Source organism: Lacerta agilis, chromosome Z, assembly GCF_009819535.1.
Source record: "Lacerta agilis isolate rLacAgi1 chromosome Z, rLacAgi1.pri, whole genome shotgun sequence".
NCBI lineage: Eukaryota > Metazoa > Chordata > Lepidosauria > Squamata > Lacertidae > Lacerta > Lacerta agilis.
Genome location: NC_046331.1, coordinates 14,656,056 through 14,683,871, shown reverse-complemented (window position 1 = coordinate 14,683,871; position 27,816 = coordinate 14,656,056). Strand labels below are relative to the sequence as shown.

At 45.4% G+C, this 27,816-nt stretch overlaps 2 protein-coding genes and 1 long non-coding RNA gene across 8 annotated transcripts in view; 1 reads left to right on the top strand and 2 right to left on the bottom strand.

The window, feature by feature from the left end:
• LRRC8A (leucine rich repeat containing 8 VRAC subunit A) overlaps positions 1–4,646 on the bottom strand; it is a 35,237-nt gene extending 30,591 nt beyond the window's left edge. Inside the window, exon 1 of the mRNA XM_033137825.1 lies at positions 4,522–4,646. The gene's annotated coding sequence lies outside the window, so the exon portion shown is untranslated. The remainder of the gene's footprint in view (positions 1–4,521) is intronic.
• A 140-nt stretch (positions 4,647–4,786) lies between these two features.
• On the top strand, positions 4,787–23,845 carry KYAT1 (kynurenine aminotransferase 1). Of its 5 annotated transcripts, none has more exons than XM_033137832.1 (15): positions 4,787–4,845; positions 8,658–8,783; positions 13,088–13,221; positions 15,048–15,106; positions 16,402–16,552; positions 17,014–17,163; positions 17,885–17,971; positions 18,390–18,518; positions 19,220–19,340; positions 19,644–19,720; positions 20,533–20,622; positions 21,251–21,437; positions 22,101–22,177; positions 23,130–23,216; positions 23,475–23,842. In XM_033137832.1, exons 3-15 carry the CDS (start codon positions 13,138–13,140, stop codon positions 23,541–23,543), a joined length of 1,368 nt encoding a protein of 455 aa, XP_032993723.1. In that variant the 5' UTR covers positions 4,787–4,845; positions 8,658–8,783; positions 13,088–13,137; the 3' UTR covers positions 23,544–23,842. The 5 variants fall into 5 exon arrangements, with proteins under 5 accessions (XP_032993723.1, XP_032993726.1, XP_032993725.1 ...); XM_033137835.1 differs by having other exon boundaries at positions 4,817–4,869; positions 22,104–22,177; positions 23,165–23,216; positions 23,475–23,845; XM_033137834.1 differs by having other exon boundaries at positions 4,817–4,869; positions 23,165–23,216; positions 23,475–23,845.
• A 988-nt stretch (positions 23,846–24,833) lies between these two features.
• Positions 24,834–27,344, bottom strand: LOC117040213. 2 transcript variants are annotated; one of them, XR_004425829.1, is made up of 3 exons: positions 27,268–27,344; positions 26,093–26,543; positions 24,834–25,733 (listed from the first exon to the last, which is right to left on the bottom strand). It is a non-coding gene; the product is annotated as an uncharacterized LOC117040213 (long non-coding RNA). The 2 variants fall into 2 exon arrangements; XR_004425828.1 differs by lacking the exon at positions 24,834–25,733 and adding an exon at positions 25,954–25,981.
• Positions 27,345–27,816: the final 472 nt, after the last annotated feature.

Sequence of the window (27,816 nt, the reverse complement as noted above, 5' to 3'; positions counted from 1 at the left end):
AATAATAATAATAATAATAATAATAATAATAATAATAATAATAATAATAATTTGTTTATACCCCGCCCATCTGGATGGGTTTCCCCAGCCACTCTGGGCGGCTTCCAACAGAACATTAAAATACAATAATCCATCAAACATTAAAAGCTTCCCTAAACAAGGCTGCCTTCAGATGTCTTCTAAAAGTCTGGTAGTTGTTTCTCTCTTTGACATCTGGTGGGAGGGCGTTCCACAGGGCGGGTGCCACTACCGAGAAGGCCCTCTGCCTGGTTCCCTGTAACTTGGCTTCTCATAGTGAGGGAACCACCAGAAGGCCCTCGACACTGGACCTCAGTGTCTGAGCAGAACGATGGGGGTGGAGACGCTCCTTCAGGTATACTGAGACACTGCAATTCCCTTCCTCAACCCTTTGGGATGGGGACCAGGTTTCAAACCAAACAGTCTGTTGGTCCAGAGAATGCTCTCAGCAATAGCTGGCATGACTTGGGCATCACTCTTTCAATTTTGGCTACTCTTAAAACACCAAACCAAGTGTTACAAGGCCTTTATTTCAACTTCCACAACAGACATAAAATAGAAGGCTTCACCACTAGTAAAGTTGCAGCAATGGCCAAACAGACGCTTTCGGGAATTCCAGAAGCAAGGCATGAGGACAGTAACTGTTTCACAGGAACAGAGAAACCTACATTATACCAAGCCAAGGGATTATCTAGCTCAGCACTGCCTACCCTGACCAGAGCTGTCAACCTTCCTTTTTTTTTTTATTGGGAAACGGCCATAGCTGTCAACTTTCCCTTTTTTTGCAATGGGAAACGGCGCTGGAATAAGGGAATTTCCCGCAAAAAAGGGAAAGTTGACAGCTATGACGCTGACAGGAGGTCGTTCTTCAGCATTTCGGTAAGGTATATTTCCCATCCCTACCTGGAGATGCCAGGAATTGAACCAGGAACATTCTGCATGCAAATAAGGTACTCTAACATGCAACTACAGCCAACTGTTATCCCTTCAGAGGCATAACGTATCTGAAGAGGGAGGTTTCGCTGAGTAGACACTGAAAGGTACCTTCCTGCCTCCTTGCCATGTGACTTGTCTCACTTTTAAGACATCTAAGCCAAGTGACCATTGCTGCATCTTGTGGCAGAAAAAGCCATAACTGATTTGTGTATCTTATGATGAATTACTTTGCAATCAACTGCTGATCAACTTCACTGGGTGAGCCACAACATAAAGCTGTAAGCCAGGGTTCGGGAACCAACGGTCCTCCAGACATCACGGGAGTCCAGCAGCCAGCATGTCCAATGGTCAGGGATGAAGGGATTTGTCATCCAGCAACATCCACACCATAACTCTAAAGCACATGATTTCTCCTAAAGAAACCTGGGAACTGTAGTTTGTTAAGGGTGCTGGGAATTGCAGCTCTGTGAAGGTTAAACAGCAGCTCTCAGAATTCACTGGGGCGCATTAAATGTACAGAATATCATGTATACTGCTGAAATGACACACGCACACAATTTTGAAATCAAGTTGGCAGTAATTAAAGGAGGAGCCCCACCCTTTCCCCAAAAGTGATGCATTTCAGAATTAGGCAATACAGAAGCTCTGCTCCATTTAAAAAAGAATTTCAGTCAAGCCATGATTTTGCACATCCTTGCCTTGAGGACACTGGCTAGTTTCCTGGAACCTTCACATTTGACAGTGCTCCCTTTACTTCCCCCAGGACTCCAAAAAGACATCACCCCAAATGACCTTGCTCTCTGTAAGTAGAATAATCCCATAACCCTTAAAAGAGGCCACATTGCTGCAGTGGAAATTTGCGCTCTCTCTCTCTCTCTCTCTCTCTCTCTCTCTCTCTCTCTCTCTCTCTCTCTCTCTCTCTCTCGTTACAGCAACCTGCTATCCCCAATGACTGGAAGGCCAGGACAATCATAAAACAGGCTCATGGCAGTTTAAAGGGCTTTGAGACATCCAGCAACAGAGATCACTCTGGAGGCTTGACTGCAAAAATCCCAGTCAGGCAGCACCTAAAGCTAAACATTGCTCTCCAACATCCCACACCCAAATATTTTCCTCCTCCACCCCAACCTTTTCCTTCCACTGACAACCTTTCTCCTGCCTCTTCCCGATACTTCTGCTTCCTTTCCAACAACCTACCTTCCCCACGGGTGCCAAAAAGTTTGCTTGCACACCCATTCTTTGAGCTAACTGAATGCAATAACACACACCCAACTCTCCGCAGCAGAATGCCACCCCTTTGTTTTCAATGCCCCCCTTCCCCCCTTTACTCACATTGCATGGACTAGTAACAGGATAACACCACCCACCCAGCTTCTCCAGCCTCCTGTGACTTGCTCACAGCTTGACTCATCAGTGTTTCTTGCCAACCAGGCACTATTCCTTCCTTCACTTACTGTCTGCCACCCCTTAATTGCCAGCAACACAAAGTAGCAAAGGAGTCTCTGTTTCCCCTCCTTGCCCTTAATCCTTTCCCTGTCACCCCAAAAATAAACAGTTACTTGGCACTGGGGCACATTCTCAGCCCCTTTGACAACTCTCCTGCCCCTATTTACCCTTGCCAGCCCCATAAGTTGCAAGAACAGCTTAAGAAGAACTATCATCACTCACCTTCTCACTTTTGAGATCCACTGTCAAAAACAATACAAGGGATAAACACACACCCTAAATTTGTTCCCATCCATAATGCTTCAGCTTCCTTCTTTAGTGCCTCCACCACCACATCTTGTTCAACAAGTGCTAGAGGTGGGAGACAGCCAAGAAATCCCGCCCTCCCCACTTGGAAAATAACCAATTAATTTGAGAACCAAGCCTTGGTTTCCATCTGCCAAGCCTTCCAAACCCTTCTCCACCTCCCCCACCCCTTCTAAATATCCCTTCCCCACTATTTTCTGGATCATAAGCAAGGCTCCCTTTTTATAGACCACTTTTATGCACTCTCAATGCCCACAATAAACCTTCAATTGCTACTGGTGCCCTGCATATGTTTTCATTATTTACTGAATTTATGTTCCACCTTTTTTCTCCCCAGGAGCTCAAAGGGGCCTACACTGTTCTCCCCCTTTTCATATAATCCCTACAACAATCTTGTGAAGTACAGTAGGTTAGGCTAAAAGACAGTGACTAGTCCCAAGGACACACCCAGTGAGTTTCATGATTGAGTGTACCCTGGTCTCCCAGGTCCTAGTCCAACACTGGCTGTCTTTGCAAGAATATTCTGCCATAGCAGATCTTGGTGTTGGCGGACTAGATAATTCCCTTTTCCTAACATCCCCCCTCACCCGCTCTCCATGCCCACAACAAACCCAGTCTCAGATCTCTTCCACAACACATCTCTGGGGAAACCCACTCTTCCTAACTCCCCCGCCCCAATTGTCACTCTCCTTAACTCTGCCACCCCTCCTCTGCAAGCCCAGGGTATGATTGTTGATGGCCATGTCACACCTACACCTCTTCCACGTCTTACCGGCACACCCACCATCCCAGCCCCCTCCTTTCATACACGCGCACATCCCCCCTTCCTTTCCTTTAGGGCCTTCCCTCTCAACGAGGAATTGCCAGCCCTAAACTTTACACACACACACACACACACACACACACACACACACACAAGTCCTTCTGCAACCCAGAATTTTTCTAGGGTTTCCTATATCTCTCTCCACTCCCCACGCTCGCAAAGCTCACAAGCTGAAGGCAAGCATGCTCCTCTCCACCTTGCCGGGCACACATCTCTCGCAATCCTCGCTCACCCTCCTCTTCACTGACATCATACAAAACCAGGGTACTAAGTCCTCCGGGTCCTAAGCCTACTCACTTTCCCAGAGACCACCCCAATACTCAAAAGCAGCGACGGGCAGGGTATCCTTCTCCCAGTTCTGCAATGCCCAAGTTCCTCTCCTTCCCCTTCCACTGGCAGCAAGGTTACTGGTCATGTAGCTTCCTGAGGCTGTCCTTTCCCTCTTCACCTCAACAAAACCAGTGTAGATTGGAAGTCGGGGTGGGAGAGAATCCTCCTCCATTATGCCAAGCCCACATCAAGAAATTAAAGTTGCTGGTCCCCGAGGTTTCTGAGGACGTCCTGTTTCCCAGACGCCCCTCTCCACCCCAATACTCAAAAGCAGCGTGAGGAGAGGGGGAATCTTCCTCTCTTATTTCCCGAGATCCACGTCCTTCCCCAACCCCCCGCCACTCACTAGCTAAAACACGGTTACTGGTCCTCCACGCTCCTACCTACCTTTCCCACCTCTATACTAAAAAGAAATACCAAACAAACCCATCCAGCGCGAGTGTGTGTGGGGGGGGGGTGGGGACATGCCCGACGTCCCCGCTTCCCCATTAAAAGGGGGGTTACTAGTCCTCAGTGTTCCTGACTCGCCTCAACATTCCTCAACACCCTCGTATCTCTCAGCAGATTCCCTGCCAGTCCACTCCCCCCCCCCAGGACGGGGCGGGAAACGCCAGCCCCTCACAGCGCCCGACGGTGTCATTATTGCGACCCTTCGCACTCACCCGGAGGCACCTTCCCGGCTCGGTCGCTTCGGGCTTTCTTTTGTTTGCCCCCCTCGCAGCCTCCTCACTGCACCACCGGGCTGCTCCACCCCGGAGCTGACCTCACCCGGCCGGCATGGGCATCCCCCGGCGGTGGCAGCAGAACCGGAAGTAAGCAGCAGCCGCGACTCTGCTCCTCTGTTCCACTAGGCGGCGCCATCTCGAGAGGAGCCATCTTGGGAAGGGCAAGGTATTCCCCGCGGAGCGAGTGGGGAAAAGAAGCGAATGGAAAGGGCAAAAGATATTGAGTATGGAGGGGGAAAGGAGCGCAAAGCGGCCATCTTGGTAAGGGAAGGTCGCTCTCCGCACGTACGTTTTTCTTTCTTTCTTTTTTAAAATATATATAATTAACATGTATATCAGTTGTATATCCGTATTTAAAGGGAGAGAAATCTCCAACTCATTATGTAAAAACGGCAGTAGGCTATTAATCCCCATATCCTGATGGCAACGGGTACTAATGTGATATTTTATAGCAGATTTATAAACCTATACAATATTATATATAAAAAGCAACCTATTGGGTTGCGTCCAAATAAATTCTCACAGTAGACCTGCTGAGATTAATGGAGCTAAATCAACCATGCTCATCCATTTCAATGGCCCTACTCTGAATAGGACTAGCATTGCATGTTTGCTATTTATTTGTTACATATCTATCCCACCTTTTCCTCCCCACCTCCGCCAAGGGTTCAAGGCGGCATCTATTCTTCTCTCCCCACCCTACTCCCAATTTTTAAAAATCCATTACAACAACCTAGTGAGGTAGATTAGGCTGAGAGAAAGGTGAGCTTCCTGGTGTTATAAGAATTCTAAGGTGTTGTAAATAAAATGAATGTTCATAAGTGCACAAGATAAACACATATACATGAGTACATAAACCACGTGTCTGCAATAGTATAAGAGGGCCATCCTGAAGTCTTCTTGACTCTTACCGACCCCCATTATTTCTTTGCAGCAGGAAGTATCTTAGCAAAACCTTTCCCAATTGTTCTTTTCAATTACAAATCCTTCAAATCCAGACCAAAGAGCACATTTTGTGTATGAATAGGGGAGGTCTGTGACAATGGTTTCAGAAGCTAGTAGGATAATGCAATCAGAAAGGATTTTCAGCTATCTTGACAAACGAGATAAGCCACACTCTCAATCTGTAGGATGTTTTTGAGTGTTCTTTGGCTAAGGGGTTGGGAAATTTATTAAGTCTTTAAAAGCTTTTATATACACTTTTGTTCTGGGTCCTCACCTCCTTGCAAGGTGGTGGGAGGGGAAATTCTGATGCAACAGAAAAATAAATATCTTCCTTGCTTTCCTTCTACTGGTTCCACTCATTTTCCTGTGACTGATAACAGACTTGGGGGACACTGAATACCTTGATGGAGAGCTGGGCTGTAAAAGCCTACCCCTATAACAATGGCTGAGTGGGAGATTTGAACCTGGGCTTCCCAGGTCCTACGGACACACTGACTGCACTCCACACTGGCATGGCAGGTGATCAATCACCTCTTCACCTGCAGAGCAACAGACAGACAGATGGGCAATGTGTGTAAACAGGAGTCACTTTACCTCCCATTATTTCCTCCAGCATCTAGAGAAGGGCAAATATGTCAATTTCAGTTTATCTAGGCTTCGCAAGTTCAATTTTCCACATTCCTGCATCAATCTGCATCATCATTTTTTTAAAGGGCCTGGCGAAAATTTGTTAGCATTTTAATATGTATTTGCAAGCTGCAGAAGGGAAGGGAACATCAGTCCTCAGGGGGCCAACTGCTTCTCTTTTTGGCCCTCAGGACTCTTCCCCAGGCCACAGAGATGATGACCATTACGCATTGAGCTTCATGCATTTTAACCAGAGTCTATCTGATCCTAATTTTATGCTCTAAGCCAGGGGTAGTCAACCTTTTTATACCTACCACCTACTAATGCATCTTTCTTGATGGTAAAATTTCCTTACCACCCACCAGATGGAAGGAGGATTCAGCTTGTGCCATAGAACCCCCTTCCACTCACCTAGAATCCTGAAATGCCCACTAGTGGGTGGCAGGGACCTGGTTGACAACCCCTGCTCTAAGCACTCTTCCACACTCTTCCAAACAGTAATGATAGCTGCAACTACTGCCTGTTCCGGGCAACTCACTAATTTATTTTTTAAAGCAAACAAACCAGACTACCCTTCCATAATTTGCCTCCACAAACAGAAAAGTGCTTTGCTAACAACCCAAAGCATCTCTGTGACTTTGGTTTCCCAATGTCAAAGCATTTGGTCAGATAAATGTTCCTTTTATTGCCCGCTAGATAGCAGCCTTCTTTCAAGCCTGTGATTGTATCAGATTCCAATGTTAATTGTTGTGTAAGCATCAATAAAAAGTGGGTTTTCTGATGCACTTGGATGATTCACTCACCAACATTTTTATTCGGCTGGATCATCACAAAAATGTTGATTGCATAGTAAATTCCTGAAATATTGATAAAGGAGAATTGAAAGGCATTCATTCCAATTTCATTAGAGCAGGAAAGCGACCACAGTGTTTATGGTGGTGTGTTCTTTTCTTTTCTTTCCATTTTGCAAATACTGTGTCTTTAAAAATATATTTCCATATTAAAATATAAGGGATGATTTTGAGAGATTTCACCAATGTTGCATTCCTGAGTATGTTTACTTGGCAGTAAATCACATTGATTTTTATAGCCCTTCTTATGGCCATTTCAAGCACACAACTTCTCTCTAAAGAATCCTAGGACCTGTAGTTTTGTGCTGGGGCTTGTAGCTATGTAAGAAGAAAACTACAGTTCCTAGGATTACTTGCGGGTAGCCATGTGCTTTAAATGTATGGTGCAGATCTGCCCTCCATGTCATTAGAGTCTCCGAACAAGGATGTATGCTCCATTTGTTCATGTAAATATTGTTTTTTTTGGGGGGGGGAATACACCCCAATCTCAGAGGGGTGAAAGGTTTTGAGGGTTCCAGTGTGCCTCCTGGGTTGGTTTGCTTTGAATGTGATTTGCTGGAAACTGGTGTCATTTCCTATAAGAATAAAATTGGGCTGTGTTTTGCAACATGAACACTCCCAACAGATCTTGCTTTCTGGTTAGGTTCCAGTGGGAACTCCTGGTGTCATAGCACAGAGAGCAAAGCAGGCCTCTTGAGGTTTAAGTCAGACGTTAATGCAAGGACTCCCTAGTCCCCAAATAGCACTCGCTTAAGAACATAAGAACCACCTACTGGATGAGGCCAGTGGTCCATCTAGTCCAGCATGCTGTCATCAGAGTGCCTAACCAGATACCCTGAAGGGAAAACCCATAAGCAGGACCCAACTACGAAAGCACTGTCCCCTTCTGCAGTTTCCTGCATCTGAAATTCGGGAAGCATTACTGCCTCCAACTGTGGAGGGAGAGCTTAGCCACTGTGGTTGGTGGCCATTGGCAGCCTTGTAATCTAAAAGGTATCAGAACATAAGAAGAGTGCTGCTTCTTGAGAACAGGATGCTTTATTAGATGAGCTGCTGGTCTGACCTAGCAGACGCTTATGTTCTTATCCTCGTTTTTGAAGGGGGGGGGTGTCACTCAAATGAAAGCTACATACACAATGTACATTTAATTAAGGCAGATCCACACTATACATTTAAACCCCTTGCCTACCGAAGGATGGGAATAGTAGCACTGTGAGGGGAAACTGAAATTCCCAGGTTTCTTTTGGTTTGTTTTTTTTAAAAAAAATGTGTGCTGAATATGCTTTAAATGTTTTGTGTGGATCAGAGTTAGAAGAACACTCCTCCCCAAATAATCCTGGAATTTACCCACCAGAGCTGCCCTTCCCAGCACCCTTAACCAGGCATAGGCAAACTCGCCCCCCCCAGATGTTCCCATCATCCCTCACCACTGATCCTGTTAGCTAGGGATCATGGGAGTTGTAGTCCCAAAACATCTGGAGGGCCGAGTTTGCCTATGCCTGCCCTTAACAAACTACAATTCCCAGGATTCTTTAGGGGTGGGGGAATGTATGCATTGTTAATTCTCTCTCCACCCAGCAGAGGGCTTGTCAAGCACATGCAAATTCACACCTTCTACAGCTTTGTTTCATTTCCTTTTTTCTCCTTAAGGTTACTTATTACTTATCTAGATTGAGGAGCAAAGTTCTTTAAACGGAACCACCTGCCTCCTTTCTGCCATCACCAGCTTGGTCCAAAGGGACATCGGAATTAAGGTTGCCAGCTAGCCAGAAGAAGGTAAGGAATGGGGCAAGAATAGTTGCCTACACGCCATAAATTTAAAGCACATTTCCCCCTCCCTAAAGAAGCCTGGGAACTGTAGTACCCTACATAGAGCTAAGATTTCAGTCACCCTTAACAAACCACAGCTCCCAGGATTTCTTTTGGGAGGGTCATTCTTTAAAAATACAGTATAGTGCTTTAAACACAGCCTTGGGGTACAGTTGTACCTTTAATAGAAGCTGAACAATCAGGTGACAATTCCCCCCCTCCCCCAGGCATGGCATTGCTGCAAACACGGTTGAGGACCCCAGGCAAAAAAGAAAGAAAGAAAGAAAAAAGGCTGTCACCCCTAGCTGGGGTGCCACAAGATCCCCTTTCCTTTATTTAAAATCCTCCCTGTGCTTTTTGTGATTGGCTGGAAGCCGTGTCATATCTCCTTCCAGAAATATTTCATTTGTTCAAAACAAACAAACAAACAAGCAAAAAAAAAAAACTAAATCAACCACAGGGAGATTGAAAGGTGCCAAGCATGGTGAATTTTGTGACTTGGAAAAGACCAGAAAACTTTACAGTAAGCAGTTCTGTCTTTCCTCCATTTAAAGACTTGCTTTATTATTAAGTATTTATATGTTTATCTAGAAATAAGACACAAAGTGTCTTTGTGACAGCTTTTGAACTCCTCTGGAACCTTTTCTTTAAAAAAATATTGTGGTCATGTTGTTGTTAACAGTTCTGGCTCTTTGTTTTGCATGGGTTTATTAAATTCTTGATTAAACCCCATATGCTTTGTTTTGTCATCCTGTGTTCCTCTGAGATTATCTGTTTACACCTAATAATCCATTTGGCAGCTAGGAAATGAGAAAACTCAGCTTGGTTCTGAAAGCTGCTCTGATCCTGCCAGGAAGCATATGGTTCTTAGGAAATGTGCTTTTATTTCTCCTTCTTCAAGACAGGGATGGGCGGCATCTCTTCCTTTTGTAGAGAAGCTTCTGTGACATCCTTCAAATTCAAAATGCAGCATTTATTTTGTGTATTACATTAATATCCCACTTTTCCTCCAAGGAGCTCAATACAGTGCTTATGGTTTAATCTCTTCCCATTTTATTCTCACAGCAACTCTGTGAGTCAGGTTAGACCTGAAGTTAGTGATTGGGTCTAGGTCACACAGTGAATTTCATGACTGGAGGTTTTTGAACCAATGTGCTCCCTGACCCTTGTGCAGTACTAATCACTACACCTTGCTGGCTCAAGGCTATCTACGTCCAGTGAGAGTATGCAGATCACAGCAGCAACTAAATCCCTTGTCCAAGCTGACTTGCTTGTGACAAATCTGCTGGTGCTCTTCTTTATTGTTGATCTGCCCACAGTAAGGAGGTAACAATGAAAGATCAAGGCACTAATTCATTAAACATAACAAACAACCCATAATACAGGACCACATACTTTTGTAAATATGGTTCCTAACATAAAAGTCTCTGAAAGTAATATGTCGTATGAGTCTTTTAAGCAACCGCTATGATTAATGTACGTCTGGCGATACAATGATCAGTCTCAGGATGCACGTAGATGCACGTGCAGTGGTGGCAAAAGCACTGGCATGTTCTTTGGAACATTCCTGGGTGTTCGGAATTTCCATTAATAGGCCTCAAGCGTACTAAATCTTTCAAGGATCTATTAGTACATACTGATGTTAACCCTTCCAGTATTGTCCCTCGCACCTCTGCAGGGGCGTAGGAAGCCTCTCTGCCACCCAGGGCGGCAGCACGGAGGCACCCCCTGGGGGGCGGGGCGTCCTGACGTCACGACGCACGTCAGAACTGGCTGCGCATGCCTGTAAATCCAGACATGCGCAGTCAGTGCATCGGGCTGGCACTGCTCCTGGGGCGACCGAGCGAGCTGCTGAATGGGCGGCGGCTCGTGGGGTTGCCCCGTCCATGCTGCTTTACGGACGAGGCAGCCCCACGAGCCGCTGCATGAAAAGCAGCAGGAGCGGGGTAGTCCATGAGCCGCCAATCACGTGTGGCAGCCCCATAGCTTGGGGCCTGCCGGTGGGGCGGGGCCAGCCCAAGTAGCACCCCACTCCCCTGGAACCCGGGGCGGACCGCCCCCCTGCCCCCCTCATGACGCCGCTGCACCTCTGTACCTACTGGACCCACGGGACATTTCAGATGTGGCAGATGTTCTGCCTGCCCTTTAGCCTTACAAACGAAGGTTATCTATAATGAAAAGACCAATTTTAGATTTACCATCAATCATTTTAGTACGTGCCAAACTAAAGAAGTGGTATATTTAATTTGATGCCCATGCAACTGAATTTTACATCGGCTCCACCACCCGTCCGGTGGGTATACGGATATGGGAACATCGTTCCCGTATCCGGAATGCAGTTTTGGAAGCGCCTTTCATTGTTACAGTCTAAGAGTTTGCAACACAGGGGTTAATTGGTTGTTGACCACAGTAAGGAGGTTGCATGCGATCTTCCTCAGTTCCTAAGCAGGAAATAACTAACTGATATCCCATGGAAGGTCATGTTAATAATTTCTTGCAAGGGGTGACCAGTTCCACCAACACCCTAGCCAATCCTTGCAACGCACGTGTTTGCATGTCCACTCAGAAGTAAGTCCCATTAGTTACTCACAGCTGTGCATAAGATTGTGTTGTAAAAGTTAAAGTTTTCAGAGCTTGAAAGCCATATTCTCTGAATTCCCAAGTTGTTTTAGTGTCTGGCTTACATGTGCTCAGAGGCACCCTTGTTACTGAGCAATGTATTCTTAAGTATGTCCTTTGAGGTTCTAACCACATTTAGGTTTTTTCTTAAAATCAAGCAGTATATGAATTTTATGAAATAAAGTTTTGTTGTTGTTATTATTAATTAAATTTATATACCATCCCCCATGAGTAAATCTCAGGGCAGATTAAACATAAAAATACAAGTTACAGGAAGGTAGCTGTGTTGGTCTGCCATAGTCAAAACAAAATAAAAAATAAAAAAATTCCTTCCAGTAGCACCTTAGAGACCAACTTAAATTTGTTCTTGGTATGAGCTTTTGTGTGCATGCACACAAAAGCTCATACCAAGAACAAACTTAGTTGGTCTCTAAGGTGCTACTGGAAGGAATTTTTAATTTTTTATTTTGTTATAAAAATACAAGATTAAGAATAATACAAGAAAAATACAAGATTAAGTAATAAAAACAAGAACAAAAGCAAACCAATAACCCCCTCCCTCCCATTTCATAACCATCTTAATTTATTTCTAACCTGATTTTCTCTTATGGGAATACAAAGTTAATATGGATACATATAGATATACACATATATGACTTGGGTCCTTAGTACTTTCCACCAAAACACATGTACAGCTATATCTTATTGTTTTTAACTTTAGTACAAATAAATGTAGGTAGCTGAACCCATATGCTCTGCTGTCATATTTCAAGTTCCTGGGAGTTACGGATTTTATATGGAACATGTATATGTTGCTTTTTACTATATATTTCGGAAAGTTGTCTGTTTGCTAAAATACCACCACCAGATTTTGCACAATGGCTCCTGTGACTGAAGACCACATTCTCATCTATGTTTGGGTACAGTTGGGTGGCATTTTGAAGCAAGATCAAGGACTGAACCTTTCAAAATTGCACAGATCTTAACCACTGATTTTGTGTGTATCTTGTGTGTGTAAATGCCTCTCATAAAACAGCCTGAAATATTTTAATGGTAAAGACAGAACCAGTGGTGGTATAGCTGTTAAGAGTTCCTGACTAGGACCTGTGAGAGACCAGGGTTCGAATCCCCCTGCTCGGCCATAAGGCATGCTGCCTCTCAGCCTAATCTTCCTTTCAGGGTTCTTGTGAGGGGAAGAGAACAATGTACACCCTCTTGAGCTTCTTGGAGAGAAAAGGGTTGGCTATAAATGCAAGCAAGCAAGCAAACAAACATGCAATAAATAAACAATCAACAGTTAAAAGGTATATAAAAACAAAGTGATAATTAAGTGCTTAACAGTGGTAATTTATAAAACAATGTTTGATGACACAGACGCCTTGGCACTTGCAAGTAGATAATTATGACTCTCTGTACTTTTCTAAATTTCGTTTCCTTCTGACCTCACTTTTTACAATTTGTCCCACCCACACCCCACGTACGCTCATACATCAGCTATCTATTTTGCAAAGTTGTTCATTTTTTGAACCTAAGATATCCTAACCACATTTTGCATGACAGTTCCCAAGATCCAGGAGCAGCTTTGGGTTTATGTCTGAATGCAATTGATCTCTCATTTCTTTTCCTCTCCCCCATTCCTCTCTCTGTGTAAGAAATAACACAGGTGCATGCAGATGGCACTGCAAACCAGTGTTGTAGTGGAATGGTTAGAAGCATCGCTCTGTCTTTGATTCATTACCTACTGGGAAGGAATAATCGTATTGGATTCTGCTGGTATCACTCTAAGGTAGGAAGACCAGGAGTGTCAGGAGCCAAATGTGGACTCCCAGGCTTCTCTACCAAACCCTTGGAACTCTCCCCAGGCCACACCCCTCACTGGCCCTGCTTGAGTGTTTTGGTCTCCTTGGAACAATTCTTAAAGTTGTAGAGTCTTAAAGTTTGAAGGGACCATAAGCACAATCTAGTCCTGCCTCCCTGCAATGCAGAAATCCCAGCTAAAGAATTCCTAACAGTGGCCATCTGTTTAAAAACCTCCAATAAAAGAGAATCCACCATATCCCAAGGTAGCCTGTTCATTGTCAATCATTAGATAGTTCTTCCCAGAGCCGTCTCATCCATAGAGGCCGGTGGCGCGGCGCGCCAGGGCGCAGGGCACCCCAGGGGCGCCCCCGTGAGCCCGCCGGCATACCGGGCTCCCCCTCCCCAACCAGCCCCCGCCCCCATGGGCAGGCGGGCACTCGTGCGCCGGCGGGCGGGCGGGCTGTAAGCCGCCCGCCCTCGCCTCCCGGAGCCCCAGCTGGAGCGCTGAAGCGGCGCGGGGCTTTGCGTGACCTTCCAGCACTCCAGCTGGGGCTCTGGGAAGCGAGGGCGGCCGGCTTGCAGCCCGCCCGCCCGCCCCCCCTCATCCTCCGCCCGCCGGAGCGCGGGCGCCCGCTCCAACGCCACGCCTCTCATCCCCCGCTCGGCGGGCGGAGAGGCGGCAGGCTGGGGGCGCCGAGGGATCGTTGCGCCAGGGCGGCCGATCCCTCTAAGACGGGCCTGGTTCTTCCTAAGGTTTAGTTGGAATCTCCTTTCTTGTAACTTAATTTCATTGTTTTGGGTCCTTCCCTCCAGCACAGCAGAAAACAAATTTGCTCTATATTCCGTGTGACAGCCCTTTAGATATTTGAAGATGGCTGTCATATCTTACCAGGCATTACATTTACCTTTTACCTTTACCAGGCTAAACATGCCCAATTCCCTCAACTGTTTTTCATAAGGTTTGATTTCCAGACCGTTGATCATCTTAGTCACCCTCTGCAGACATTCCAATCTCCTCCTTGTCTGGATGGAGGATGGGAAATGTGAGTAGGTGTTGCTTGCTGTATAAAGAGGGAACACACCTTTGTTGCTGCTCCTGTTTTGGGCACTGGCCCTATCTACCCTGTGGCATGTGGCCCCCAGAAGTTCGCCAAGGAGGGGATGTGGCCCTAGGCCTGAAAAAGTCTGCCCTGCCATAGGAAAAGACATTTAACCAGAAGGAGCCAACTGGAAAATGTGACTGTGCTTTGTATGGATGGAGTTTAAGATTTTTGTTGGTGGTGACAGAACAGAGCAGGGGAGGTTGGGGTATTTGCTGCCCGCTGTGCTGAGGTTGCTCCCTTTTTTATTAGTAATTTATTTACCACTTTTCATGCATCAAAATCTAGTCCCTGAGCAGTTTGCAACATTATAAAAATTACAAAAAACCCTAATAAGAATTCTACATTTTAAAGCACCATAGAAAAAATGAGAGAAGACCCTCTTAAAATGCCACTAAACAAGGTGTTAGGAAGCTCTGGCCCTGCAGATGCTGCTGGACTACAATTCCCATTGTTATCCCGGGCCATTGGCTATGCTGGCTGCTGGGAGTTGTAGTCCAGCAACATCTGAAGGGTCAAAGGTTCCACAAACCAGCTGTAAACTAAAATAAGTGAACCTATAGGAGCCATATCAACTACAGGCATGTAAGAGGTCCAAAAGAAGATGAGAAACTTCTGCAGTTCTTTGTTATTAAAGAGCCATTATCGGCAGCACTTCTAACATGCCTTCTTCCCTTCCTTCTTTCCCCCCACCCTTTCCTTCTTTCTCTAGGCAAATATGTCCAGGATGGTTCAGGCTCGGAGGCTGGAGGGCGTAGAGAAGAATATCTGGTATTTCCTCCTTGGGTGGGCCCCATACACCATACTTGCCCAGTCCATACTTGCCCAGCTGCCAGACTATACAAAGCCAGACTATTTCTTTCTTTCTTTCTTTACTAATAAATGTAGTTCTGTATGGCCAGACAATAAAAATATCAGGACAGCTTGCAACGTTGAAACATAAATTACCATTCTAAAAAATGAGCATTATTAAGGTAACTGGCCAATCAAAAATAAAATCTGAACATCTGCAGGGCCCTTTCAGGATAAATAGGCCTTATATTTACATCTAGCCTAGTCACCTCACCCACTCCCTGATCCTTTTAAACAGGAGGTACTATTGAGGATTGAGCCAGGGACCTTTTGCATGCAAAGCAGGCACACTGCAACTCAACCACAGTCCCACCCTGACAAACCAACTACAGCGTCTTTTTTGCTTGGGTGAAGGGGTACTGGTTATGGTCCAGGGTTGCTGTTAGGTGCTTGGGCCTCTGTCCAAGGAGGGTAAAGCCTTTTGTCAAAATGCTTACTCAAGAGAGCAGAGTTCAAGGAGCAGAGTTGTCTTAGCCCGCCAAGCTCAGTCAGAGCATCAGTTCAGCCCCAAAACATGATCCAGACAGTCCGAGTGTGGTAAGAATTTACTTCTACATCACCTGTTCATTACCCAGATGAGAGGGAACAGGTTTTTTAAGAAAACATGGAACCAAAAGAATTACAATTACAGCAAGCTTAATGTGCAGAGCCAAACTTAATGTGTTTGTTCTAGCTGAACTGCCACTTAAGAAGAAGGTCTTCCACGAGGAGAATTAGAACAAGGGATTTTTAAAGACTACACACAGAGTCATAAAACATCTAAAACGTTCTTAAAACGCAAACATCCTTTTACATATATCAAGGAAGGTTACAGGTCATGAGAAGTAAAACAAGCATGACTCCATACTAGTATCTTCACCCCCATAATCACATCGAGGTGGCCCAAGAATGCCTAAGCCATTTAGGTCTCAAATGTCACACTTCTGTCACTGTTCCCCTAGCAACCAGGCCTCCATCATTCAGGCTTTCAACATTCCTTTATCTTACATCCCTTGCTTCTGCTATCTCTGTCTGCCCTAAGCTGGCAGCTTGCTTTAGGGAGTCAGTGAATGATGGGATTCAAACCATCCACCCATCCGAGACTTGCCTCTTTGCACACCCTGAAGCCCAGCAATAGACAATATCTGTAATCCAGCTGGGGTTGAGATTGTGGGAGGCTGGCCTTGTGGGATTTAATTATTCTTCTTTGCTCTTTTGCCTTTCACTCTCCTTAGGGTGGAGTTCGTCAAGTTGGCGGCCACATACAAGACTGTGAACCTGGGCCAAGGCTTCCCTAATTTCCCCCCACCGGACTTCGTCAGGGAAGCGTTGGTGGAGGCCGTTGGTGGAGAGAATACCTTGCTGCACCAATATACCCGAGAATTTGTATGTGAGAGTCTCCTCCCTTTCTCTCTCAGGCTGCATGCATACCTTACATAAGTCTGAAGTGTTGCTATGCAAGAGCACTCCTATACATAGTTCCCTGCACAGTTATCCCACGGGAAGAGGGATTGGTTGTTAAACCACTCTGGAAATTGTAGCTCTGTAGGTGTGGGGATAGGGGCTTCCTAACAACTCTCAGCATTCTTCAGAAACTGCAGTTCTCAGGATGCTTTGGGAGAAGCCATGACAGCTTAAAGTTGTATCATCATGCTTTAAATGTATAGTGCAGATGGGGCTGCAGAAGAGGATTTCTGGGGGGGCGGGGCTGCAGTCTAAGTGCAGCAAGTAAGCAGAAAGAACACTTGTGTTTTTGATCAAGTTCAGGACAAATGTGCAATAAACTTCTACTAGCCTGCTTGCTTCAGGTTACCATTCCGTGTTCTCAGCCTCTGCTGTTTCCTCAGGGCCACCCACGTTTAGTAGCCATCTTGGCCCGCTTTTTTGGGAAGTTGCTCGGACGAGACCTGGACCCTCTGAAAAACGTGATGGTGACTGTTGGTGCCTATGAGGCCCTCTTCTGCTGCTTCCAGGCTCTGGTGGATGATGGAGACGAGGTAACAAAGTGCCTGTCTGCTTTGGGATATATTAATGTCTAGGGTAATGCTTCTCAGACTTCATGAAACTGCAAAGTGGGGGTTCTAGCCTCTGCCTCCCTGAACCACCCAATGAAGCTGAATGTTGAAAGATTTGGGAGTACAGAGAAAAGGAAGGACTTATTCACACAGCATGTAGCTAAACTATGGAATTCACTCCTGCAGGAGGCAGTGATGTCCACCAAATTGGATGGTTTTGAAAGAGGATGGGCCAAATCCATATGGCTATCAATGACTGCTGACTCTGATAGCTATGTCCTGCCTCTGCTGCCAGGAGGCAGTATGCTTCTGAATACCATTTGCTGGAAATTGCAATGTGGGAGAGTGTTGCTGTTGCACCCTGGTCCTGCTTGTGGCCTTTTTGTTAAGGCATCTGGTTTGCCACTGTGAGAACAGGATGCTAGACTAGGTGGGCCCCCTTTGGCCTGATCCATCAGCTAGCCTTGTTTCATGTTCTTTACTTCCTTCTTCTCTTCCTGACAGGCAGATGGGTGGCATCATTGCTGCTAATGATCCTTTTGTCTGGCAGTTTGTTAAAATGTTGTATGTACACACACACACACACACACACACACACACACACACACAAAATCAAATAATATATTGAGGTCTGAAATCCTGTGACCACATAACATAAAAACTAACCAACGATGTGCTTGATAGCTCTTTTGCATTTTCTTAGGTCATTATTATTGAGCCGTACTTTGACTGCTATGAGCCCATGGTGAAAATGGCTGGTGGGACTTCTGTGTTCATACCTCTGCAATTAGTAAGTGGACTGATTGTGTTGGCCTTTGTAGACAGTTACCCTGACACTTCACATTTCACTAGACTACAACATCCATCAATCCTGACCATTGGCCATACTGACTGGGGTGTGGGTGGGTGTCGTGGGGGTTGGAGCCCAACTCTTCTTTCCGAGCAGTGCTACTTCATCCAGAACAACCTGAGCTCCACATCTCTGATTGGATGAGTCACTCGCCAACAGTACTTTTGTCTTGTCTCAACACTGCCTCTGTCCTGTCCCAATGCAGCTTTAGTTTACTGGCCTTGATCCCAGACGGTGGGTCAGCTCGTCCACAGCTTCACCTGAATCAAATGAAACAGCTAGTTCTGGGGCATTTGCCCATTGGCAGAAGTCCAGTGGCTTGACTCTACTCTCTCTTTTTCTCCATCTCCTCCGCCAGAATGCTGCAGAAGGTGGCAAGCTGAACTCTAGCAGAGATTGGCAACTGAATCCAGCCGAGCTGGCGGCAAAGTTCACCAAGCGAACTAAAGCCATTGTGCTGAACTCTCCCAACAACCCTTTGGGGAAGGTAACTAAGAACCCTGCAATTTCGCACAGGCCACTTGGTGTACATTTGAAATATGTATGTGCAGTTCAATATGTGCCATAGAATCATTGTAGCTTTAGGGCATCGCATAGACATCAACCTCTGCTTCAGCTGAACCCATCAGATTAAGATTAAGATAGTTAAATAGGTGTTTTTTGTATTCTTTTTGTATTGTGTATGAGTTTTTTCTTTTTCCTTTCCTTTTTGTTTTTTTCTTTTAGTATGTAGTATGTTTGTATATGTTTGTTATCTTTTTTGGAAAACCAATAAATTTCTTCAGCTGAACCCATCCCCACCACCACCACCTTTCCTCAGTCTTGTATGCCTTTGCAGCCAGATTTTCCTCTTCTGCAAGATTGGGGGGAAAGTTGAGGATTCTCCCAACTTCCGTTGTAAAAAGAAAACTCTTCATAAACCAATCTTAGAAGACAGCAACATTATCTGAAGTCTCCATTTAGGAACAGAGTGAATTAATGACACCAGTTCCTGATGAAGCAGCATTTATTGTCTTAAACAATGTCAAATTCCTTAACTTCTCTCTGCCACCTGGGAACACCTTCCTCAGCATAGCAGACCACCCTTCCCATGGGTGTTTGGAGGGTCCTTATCCCAACAGTGGGAGTAGCTGCCACTGTTCTATATCATAGGGGCCCAGAGTTGCCAGTCTTCTCCCTCTTGTGCAGGTGTTCAGTAGAAGGGAAATGGAGCTCATTGCAGAGTTGTGCGTGAGACATGACGTCCTCTGCTTCAGTGATGAGGTATACGAGTGGCTGGTCTACGATGGCAACAAGCATATCCGGATGGGTAAGGCAGATCCGTTTTTTGGACACTTGGCTTCATACCTGATCCTCCCTCTAGTCTGTGAACCTGAGCTGGTATAAGCATCTGTGGGTCCCTATACCTTCCTGTCCCTTTTGGGACCAAAGTGGTCTGACTCCTGCAAGATCTTGCCTTGGACTTTCCAGACTCTGCAAAGTACAGTGTTTTTAAAGGAGCAGATACCCAGGGTGCTTCTCCCTTATGGGAGAAATGTCCCAGCTCTGAATTCCTTTGTTTTTAATGCACCACAGTGTAGATTTCAGCTTAATTTTCTTTCCTTGCTGACAGCCAGTTTACCAGGAATGTGGGAACGAACCGTGACCATTGGAAGTGCCGGAAAAACCTTCAGTGCAACGGGATGGAAGGTGAGGAGGCAGGTGTAGGAGGAACCGGACTTAAGGACTGTTTTCCAGTTGAAATTCCTACCTAATCCTTTGCAGGCAAAGGAATAGGTCCATGGTAGGGTGCATACTTTTCATGTGAGAGGTCCCAGGCCCTGTGATCTTCGGATGAAGAGCAGCATAGCAATTTTAATAATAATCTTCATCTACACATGAAAAATGGATCAGCCGGCAGGTAATTCAAAGCACACAGCATTTCATCAAATATTAGGACCATGGCCATAGCATAGCTTTGTATTGTTCATAAACAGTAGAGCTGCCTAGCTATCTTTGTGTTGACCAGGAGACTATCCTGTAGACCAGGAGAACATCAGGCCTGGGGGAGAAGCACTGCCATTGGGAGCCTGCCTAAAACCCCGGAGAGCCACTGCCAGTCAGTGCAGACAATACTGAGCTGGAGGAACCCTAATGGTCTGGCTCAATATAAGGCAGCTTCCTTTGTTCCTAATGTGCCCTTGAACTCTAATGCCTCTTGGTTGTTTGGATTGAAGCTAGAGGGTGTGTAGAGATTGAGGCTAGAGGGTGTGTTTGTGGGTAGAAACCGCCAGGTGTACAAAGGTAGCATTTACTTTTATTGCTCTGCCCAGTTTTGCCTCTGGTCCCTCCCACTGCTGACAGGTGTCCATCAGAAAGTTGCCTCTGTGGCAATGCGGCCCTCTGGTTGCAAAGCCCTTCCCCGCCCACAGTAGACTTTGCCACACTCTCAGTGACATATGAAGAACACCAGCTATCCAGAGATATGAAAAATAGTTCCATTTCCTTTTCTGTGGCCATAGGTTGGCTGGACAATTGGACCCGACCACCTTTTGAAGCACCTGAGGACAGTTCATCAAAACTCGGTTTATCATTGTGCAACAGCGGCTCAGGTAAGAAAACAGCGCTGGACAAAACCGTTTGTGTGGCAGACCTTCCACTTGTGTTGCCCTCCAGATGCTGCTGGACTACAATCTCCCAAGTTTTTCTATTTTTATTTATCTAGAACATTTGTACTGCACTGTTCAGCCCAAATGGATCCTATGAGTGGTTTACATGCAATCCATTAAAGCAAGTCTTAAGCTAAAAATAACTAAATAATAATTCTAATTGGGGATGCAGGAGACGGCCTCCTTAGTGGCTGATCTCTGGGCTTTGAATCTCCCTCCCTTGGGAGGCCAGACTGGCTACCTCCTTGTTGTCCTTCCACTAGCAGGTGAAGTTTCTTTTCCAGCAGGCTTTTGGGAACTATTCTTTTACTTGGAGCAAGCCAATTTAAATTATTGGGCCAGTTAATCATGCCCATTATTGTCAGTGGGTCTACTAGGAGTAGGACTAAAACCGAAGAAGACCCACGTTAATACTTTTTGGCATCTCAAAGAACTGAGCATGGTATGTATATACTTACTGGAATAATCAACCTGGGGGGGGGGGAATTAGTGACAACTTTGAGGCTGCTAACCTTGCCTGATAATTGCATTTGCAGTTGATGTCCATCTGTTGTTACTCATGCGTCTCTAGGAAGCCGTGGCCCGTGGGCTAGAGAAAGAGTTTGAGTGCTTTGGGAAGCCCGAGAGCTACTTTGTCCAGCTACCTCAACAGCTGCAGCGAAAACGAGACTTCCTGGTCCAGAGCTTGCTTGCTGTTGGCATGAAGCCCATTATCCCAGAGGGTTCCTATTTTGTAGTGGCCGACCTCTCCGAATTCAGTAAGCATGACACTCCCCCTTCACCTAGTTAATGGCGGACACTATTTTTTTTTTAAGAGAACATACATTTAAAGAGAGAACACCATACATTTAAAACACATTTCCCCCTAAAAAAAATAATCCTGGGAAATGTAGTTCACCAGCTGCATTCCCAGCATGCTTAACAAGCTACAGTTCCCAGGATTCTCTGGGTCAAGCCATGTGCTGTAAATGTATGGTGGGTCTGCAGCCATAATGTTGCTTGTTTTGAGACCCAGTCCAAATTCAGATCCATTGGTGCACCTAGCTCAGTACTGTCTGTCTAGAGTGACTGACAGCAACTGTCTGGGGTTTCAGGCAAAGGTCTTTCCGAGACCTGGAGATTGAACCTAGAACCTTTTGTGTGCAAGGCAGGTGCCCCACCAATGAACCATGGTCCTTCCCTTAAAAATAAAGTTCTAGTCCTCAGGATTCAGAATAAAGGGCTGATTTCAATGGAGATATATAGAAAGCTGTCTTATACTAAGATAGTTTGTGCATAAAGCCCAGCATTGTTGACCAGCAGCAGCTCTCCAGGGTTTCTGTGTATGGGTCTCTCCAGTGCCAAGCATTTTTCATGCAAAGCATGTGCTCTGCCACTTAGCAATCTTAGCCACTTAATCAATGCCCATGCTCTCTTCTTAGAAGATGAACTTCCTGATGAGCCAGACTCTGAGGAGCCGTACGACTATCGCTTTACAAAGTGGATGATCAAGAACAAGGTATGTGACCCAACATTTGGGACCAGCCAGACCTTAGTTGGCAGATTTGGGGAAACACTGAAGGTGGCAATATTACCAGTCTGCTGCTTCTTGACATGGGGAAGGGATAGCCACACTGGATTTTCTGCCTCAAGCACTCAGAAGGTTGCTAACGTAGAGTCACCTCGGATTAGTTAGACCAATACTCCATCCAACTCATTATTGACAGCTCCAGGGGCGGAGAAAATTTTTCCGCCTGAGGGCCACTTACTCTTCTGACCAGCCTTCCAGGGGCCATGTTCCAGTGGTGGGCTGGGCTTGAGACAAAGGTGGATGGATCAATGAATGCAGTGTTTCGCTTTTGTACAGTGAAGTTTCTATATATGGACACACCCCTCTATCCTCCATCCAAGCAAGAGACATTTTCAGACACCCGTTTCAAGGGGGGGGGGGGGACGCTCAGGCCATGAAACCAGCAAGTGAGAGTACGTAATAATAATTATTATATTTCTTTTATTTGATAAAATCTGTACGCTGCTTGATTGTAAAATAACAATAATCTCAAAGTGCTTTACAATGGTAAAGGTAAAGGTACCCCTGACCATTAGGCCCAGTCGCTGATGACTCTGGGGTTGCGGCGATCATCTCACTCTATAGGCCAAGGGAGCTGGCGTTTGTCCGCAGACAACTTCCGGGTCATGTGGTCAGCATGACTAAGCCGCTTCTGGCAAACCAGAGCAGCGCATGATAGCGTAGTTATAATGTTAATAATAAGAGCAACAGTATTTAAACTATGAATCCCCTTTCACTTGTGTGTCAAGGTGAATTACAAACATATAAAAACAGTCAGGAATTGTTTTCTAATTTTACAAAAAATAGGTGTCCGTTTTCTATTTTTTTAAAAAACCTAAGGCAGATACTTTTATCATGTAACTGGAAAACCTTTCAATACACAATTCTTCCACCTCCATAGGGCTTAGCTGCCATTCCCGTCTCTGCCTTCTTTAGCTCACCACAGAAGAAGAACTTTGACCATCTCATTCGCTTTTGCTTTGCCAAGGTGAGCTATCCATGAGATTATTTGGAATGATTTCCCACATTTTTCACGCCACTTGAGTTTACATACATTTCTTTGTATCTTGTGATCTGCTTTAGCAAAAATGAGGGTGCTGGGAAACCTGTGGCCCTCCAGATGTTGAACAGCTATTTTTGATTGTACAAGGTGGAGGGGGGCAGCAGGCGTCAGATAAATTTTTTTGGCAGTGCCAAACACCAGGTGGTGGAAGCATTTAAAACTTACTTTTGTTTTGTGCATTAGGAAGACTCAACTCTGGAAGCCGCAGACAGCATCCTGCAGCAATGGAGTCGGAAGACACAGGGGCAGTAATATGATCACTTGAAGCAGGCTCTATAGCTAGAATGTTGGAACAAGGAAGGAAAGAAAACCCACATGCCTATTTTGCTGCTTGACATCAGGGTGCAGAATGGCTCCCTGTTGCCAATTTGCATATGCAGCAGGGAAGTAGTGTTAGGCCCTAGGGATCACACATTCACCAATGTGATGGTGCTCTGCCATAGTCTCCCAGATGGGAGTTGTGATGCAAAAGATTTAGAGGGCAACAGAATGGAGAATGCTCTTCCTGGCCACTCTCCTCACAGCCTGCCCGGCTTCCAATATCTGTGGCCAGAACATGTAAAGCACACCCAACACACATTTAAAGTACATTTCTCCCCCACCCCTTAAAGAATCCTGGGAACTGTAATGTAATCCTTACGAAGCTACAGTTCCTTGTTTCCTTAACAGGCTACAGCTTGTTGTGTTACTTGTGAAACTCTTAACACATCTCCATAAATAGGAATGGGGAGATCTGTGCCCATCCAGATGTTGTTGGACTATATCTCCCATCAGCTCCCAGCATGGCCTAGTGGTCAGGGGTGATGGGAGTTGTAGTCCTGCAACATTGAAAAGCCCCAGGTTCTCCCCATCCCCTGCTCAACAGCTTCCAAAGGCATCCCTGCATTACTTTTGATCTGAAATTTTAACTGAAATTGTGAGTGTGCTTCTTGCTGGCCTGTCCTTATTAGTGCAAGAATTTTGAGAAGCAGCTTCTTAACAGTAGAAATTTCTGAGCCTGTGATGTTATGACTGCAATCCACTACAAATTTGCTTTTTGGGAAGTGTGTGTGTGTGTGTGTGTGTTGGGGCAGGTAGGTGGTTTGTAACACTGGTATGGGTCTAGAATGATCACTCCCCCTGCCTGTGCCCCACAATTGTTACCTGACCACTTCGCTTCCAGTGTAAGGAAGGAGTATCTGGTTCTGTCTTCCTCACTCTCCTTCAAGGGTAGGACAGGTCCTATCAATATTGGAAATCCTCCCCATTTCCCTTAATTCTCCTCTTGAACAAGGGTGGCGGATCCTGCAGCCCCTTCACAAGTGTGACTGTACAACAACTCCCATCATCCCTTACCGCTGTCCATCCTGGCTGGGACTGAGGTTCCTAGAGGACCACATAATCATGAAAAATGAAAAAAGAAAAAGAAAACATTTGGGTTTTTTTAATTTCAAGTTAACAGTATAAACATACAAAATGATAATAGAATGTCATTAAATAGGAATACAGAGTTTGATAAATGCTTGAGGTAAATATAAAGCTGAAAGTGCAGTCACTTATGTTCCACTATAGGCAATCAAATAAAGATGTTGCATAATGTTCCATGTGTTGATGGAGGATGAAAACCACACTTAATAAATTTTACAAAGTCAGTAAATGGATACCATGTTGTGTAAATGGTGTTGGTCTTTTTTTCTGATGCATTGCTCTTTTTGCAGAGCAGTTAGTTTGTCTATATGTACAATGTCCTAGCTTCAAAAAGATATCTATGGGTTTCCAAATTTTGACTACCACTAATTTAACTGTTAGTGAATGGAGGATAAGATCTCTACTGGTTGCATTTTGAGTCTGGGGAGTGAAGAATAAAACAGGGTCCAAGCTGTTTTGTCATTTGATTAATTGTTCAGGAGGGAAAATCCCAGAAGGAAATAATTTTGGGGCAGGGCCACCACATATATATTAGAGACCCAGGCAAATGGCATTCCTGTCAGCAAAGTTTTGATTTTTTTATTCAATCAGACCAGACACATGTACCAGCAGTGTGCTATTTTTAAAGTATTTTCTAAGGTCTTGACTGAGGTGGAACCTGGCAAGCTATTCCAAAGTTGTTCATCTACTTCCTCTGCAGTCTTTCTCCCATTTTAACCATAATGTCACAAGGAGAAGGAAAGCCAATTGTGTGAGAATTTTATATATTTGAAAAACAATTTCCTACTAGGCTAGTCATGTCAAGAAGTTGTTTCAAACGCCTGAACTTGTGTGTTTCGTTGGTTTAGTTTAATCTGATGTATGTTTAGCTAGGAAGGGGCTGCTTCTGCCCATTAGAGAAAAGGTTAGCACCCCCAAAGCATAACAGAATGAGATCCAACCACGTGCAGCAGTTCTGTGAGTTCTCCCTCTCTTCCAGTAACACTTCTCCTGTCGTCACGGAAATGTGCCGCTGCTGCTGCTAATGCTCAGCCTCTGAAGGGAAGAAAGAGAACTGTGTGACTCTGACTCTTCATCTTTTAAACCTGCTAGGGCGGAGGATGAACTTTCCTAGGAATAAGTGAAAGCCTTCCCTTCCAGATGTGTCACTGCCCTTCCCTGCAGAAGGGTTTTTCTGCTTTGTTTATGTCCTGATTAGACAAATAACTAATTGGGCACTTAATATTGTCAGCAAGACGAGCTATCAATAATTTATTCGTCATCTAGCTCTGCTGCTATGGCACCTGTTGAGTAAGAGCACAGTAACGCTAGCTAACAATAAGCTGACAATATTACAGTGGTACCTCAGTTCTTAACCTGAGGTACCATTATTTTCTTATTTTGAATCAACTTACCTTTTATGATTTGCATAGTTTTGGTTTTCCCCGCAGAATATTTTCGTGCAATGGCAGAGTCCGGGAACATGTCAGCTACACACTTGTTGAAGTCGTCGCAGAAGGCGAAAGAAATGTTGTTTTTGGCACACAACATGGCCATTTTAACCTCTGCATTTATGACCTGGTCAGCCTCTGTGATATTCCTACTCACAAATGTGGACATCGTCGGGGCATGTTTCTGTGCCTCTAGCCCACGCTTGTGCTTAGCCGATTTTTTATGCTTAGTGACATCGGTCCTTCCCCCGTGGGAGACACTAAAATCGCAACTGCAAATTGTGCAGAATGCGTGACTGTGCCCCACTCTGCTCTTCTTCACGAAGCTAAATTCGTTTTCCCATTTCTAAAGATACTTGCACAACTTCTTTGCTTTTTTCAAAGGAATGTCTTCTCCACCTCCATCAATCTCTTTCTTTGTTTGAAAAAGAAGAAAAGCAACACATCAGAGTAGCCACACATGCAATTTGCAAAGAGATTGATTTGATTGTAGTAACATAACACACGACTGGAAAGGTTTGCAGTTCCACAAACATAGGTGTGCACTGCCTCGAAATAAAAAAGTGAACAAAAGAAGGCTCACTAGGGAGGCATTACTGAAAAAAATATCAACTTTGTAACCAGAGGTTCAACTAAATAGAATCTGAATCACATGCACCACAAGGCCTATGCAGCCTCAACTTAAGGTGGCTCCCCAGCCTGGCTTTGCAGCAGCAAGTGCAACAACACTGCGTCCAGTATTCAAAAAACCCCTCAGCTTGCATTAAGTAGTCTCTCTCTCACACAGACACACACATACACACAGAGAGAGACACCATAGCTGTCAAACTTCCCCTTTTTTGTGGGAAATTCCCTTATTATAGCACTGGGAAACAGCAGGGAGGGTTGACAGCTATGACACACACACACACACACACACACACACACAAAAGAGGCTGTGGCAGCCCCCCCCCCTCGCCACGAGATCGCTGCCTGCCATTTTAGTCAACCAGCTCCTTTCCTTTCCCCCATAACAGTCAATCGAAGGAGCCTCCAAAACAAATCCAAAAGCCCCCCCTCCCCAGGAGATCGCCGCCCGCCACTGTACTCAACCAGCCGCTCCTTCTCTTTCCCCCATGTGGCCCCCGCTCCAGACAGACCTTATCCCCGGCAAAGGTGAGCGGGCCGTCGATGTTAGTATCCATCAGATTCCGAGCACAGGTACGTTCCGAGCCAAAGGCCCAAAGCCTAGCCAGCAGCCAAACGAAGCCTCAAGCGGTGGTCCCACAGCGCAGCAACGGCAAAGGGATACAGCAGCAAAAAAACCCACACCCCTGGGAAGCGCTGAAGCAAAGGGGAGTCCCCAGGCAACACGGCCGATTCTATCGGCACAAGGCATGCAAGCTCCGCCCCCCCCCCCAGTCGTTCTCTTATTGGTAGAGCAACGCAGCCAAGCAAAGCATCTGAGGAGCCTCCTTGGCCATCAGGGGAGGAGCTGCTTCCTTTGAAATTCTGGAAATTTACGGAATAGCTAACAATCCGGGATAGCAGCGGGAAACGGCGCTGGAATAAGGGAATTTCCCGCCAAAAAAGGGAAGGTTGACAATAATATGTAATAAACTCTGCAGGAGCACAACTGGAGATAAGCTTCACACACACATGCACAACACACGTTTGTTGGGAATGAGATATTAGCGTTTGACGTTAAG

Excerpts from the sequence above, each read along its gene's own strand:
- KYAT1 (XM_033137832.1), top strand. The coding sequence starts at position 13,138 with ATGGTTAGAAGCATCGCTCTGTCTTTGATTCATTACCTACTGGGAAGG. Across the intron at positions 15,107-16,401 it reads GGCGTAGAGAAGAATATCTG|GGTGGAGTTCGTCAAGTTGG; the intron begins GTATTTCCTCCT and ends CACTCTCCTTAG. Across the intron at positions 17,164-17,884 it reads TGGTGGATGATGGAGACGAG|GTCATTATTATTGAGCCGTA; the intron begins GTAACAAAGTGC and ends GCATTTTCTTAG.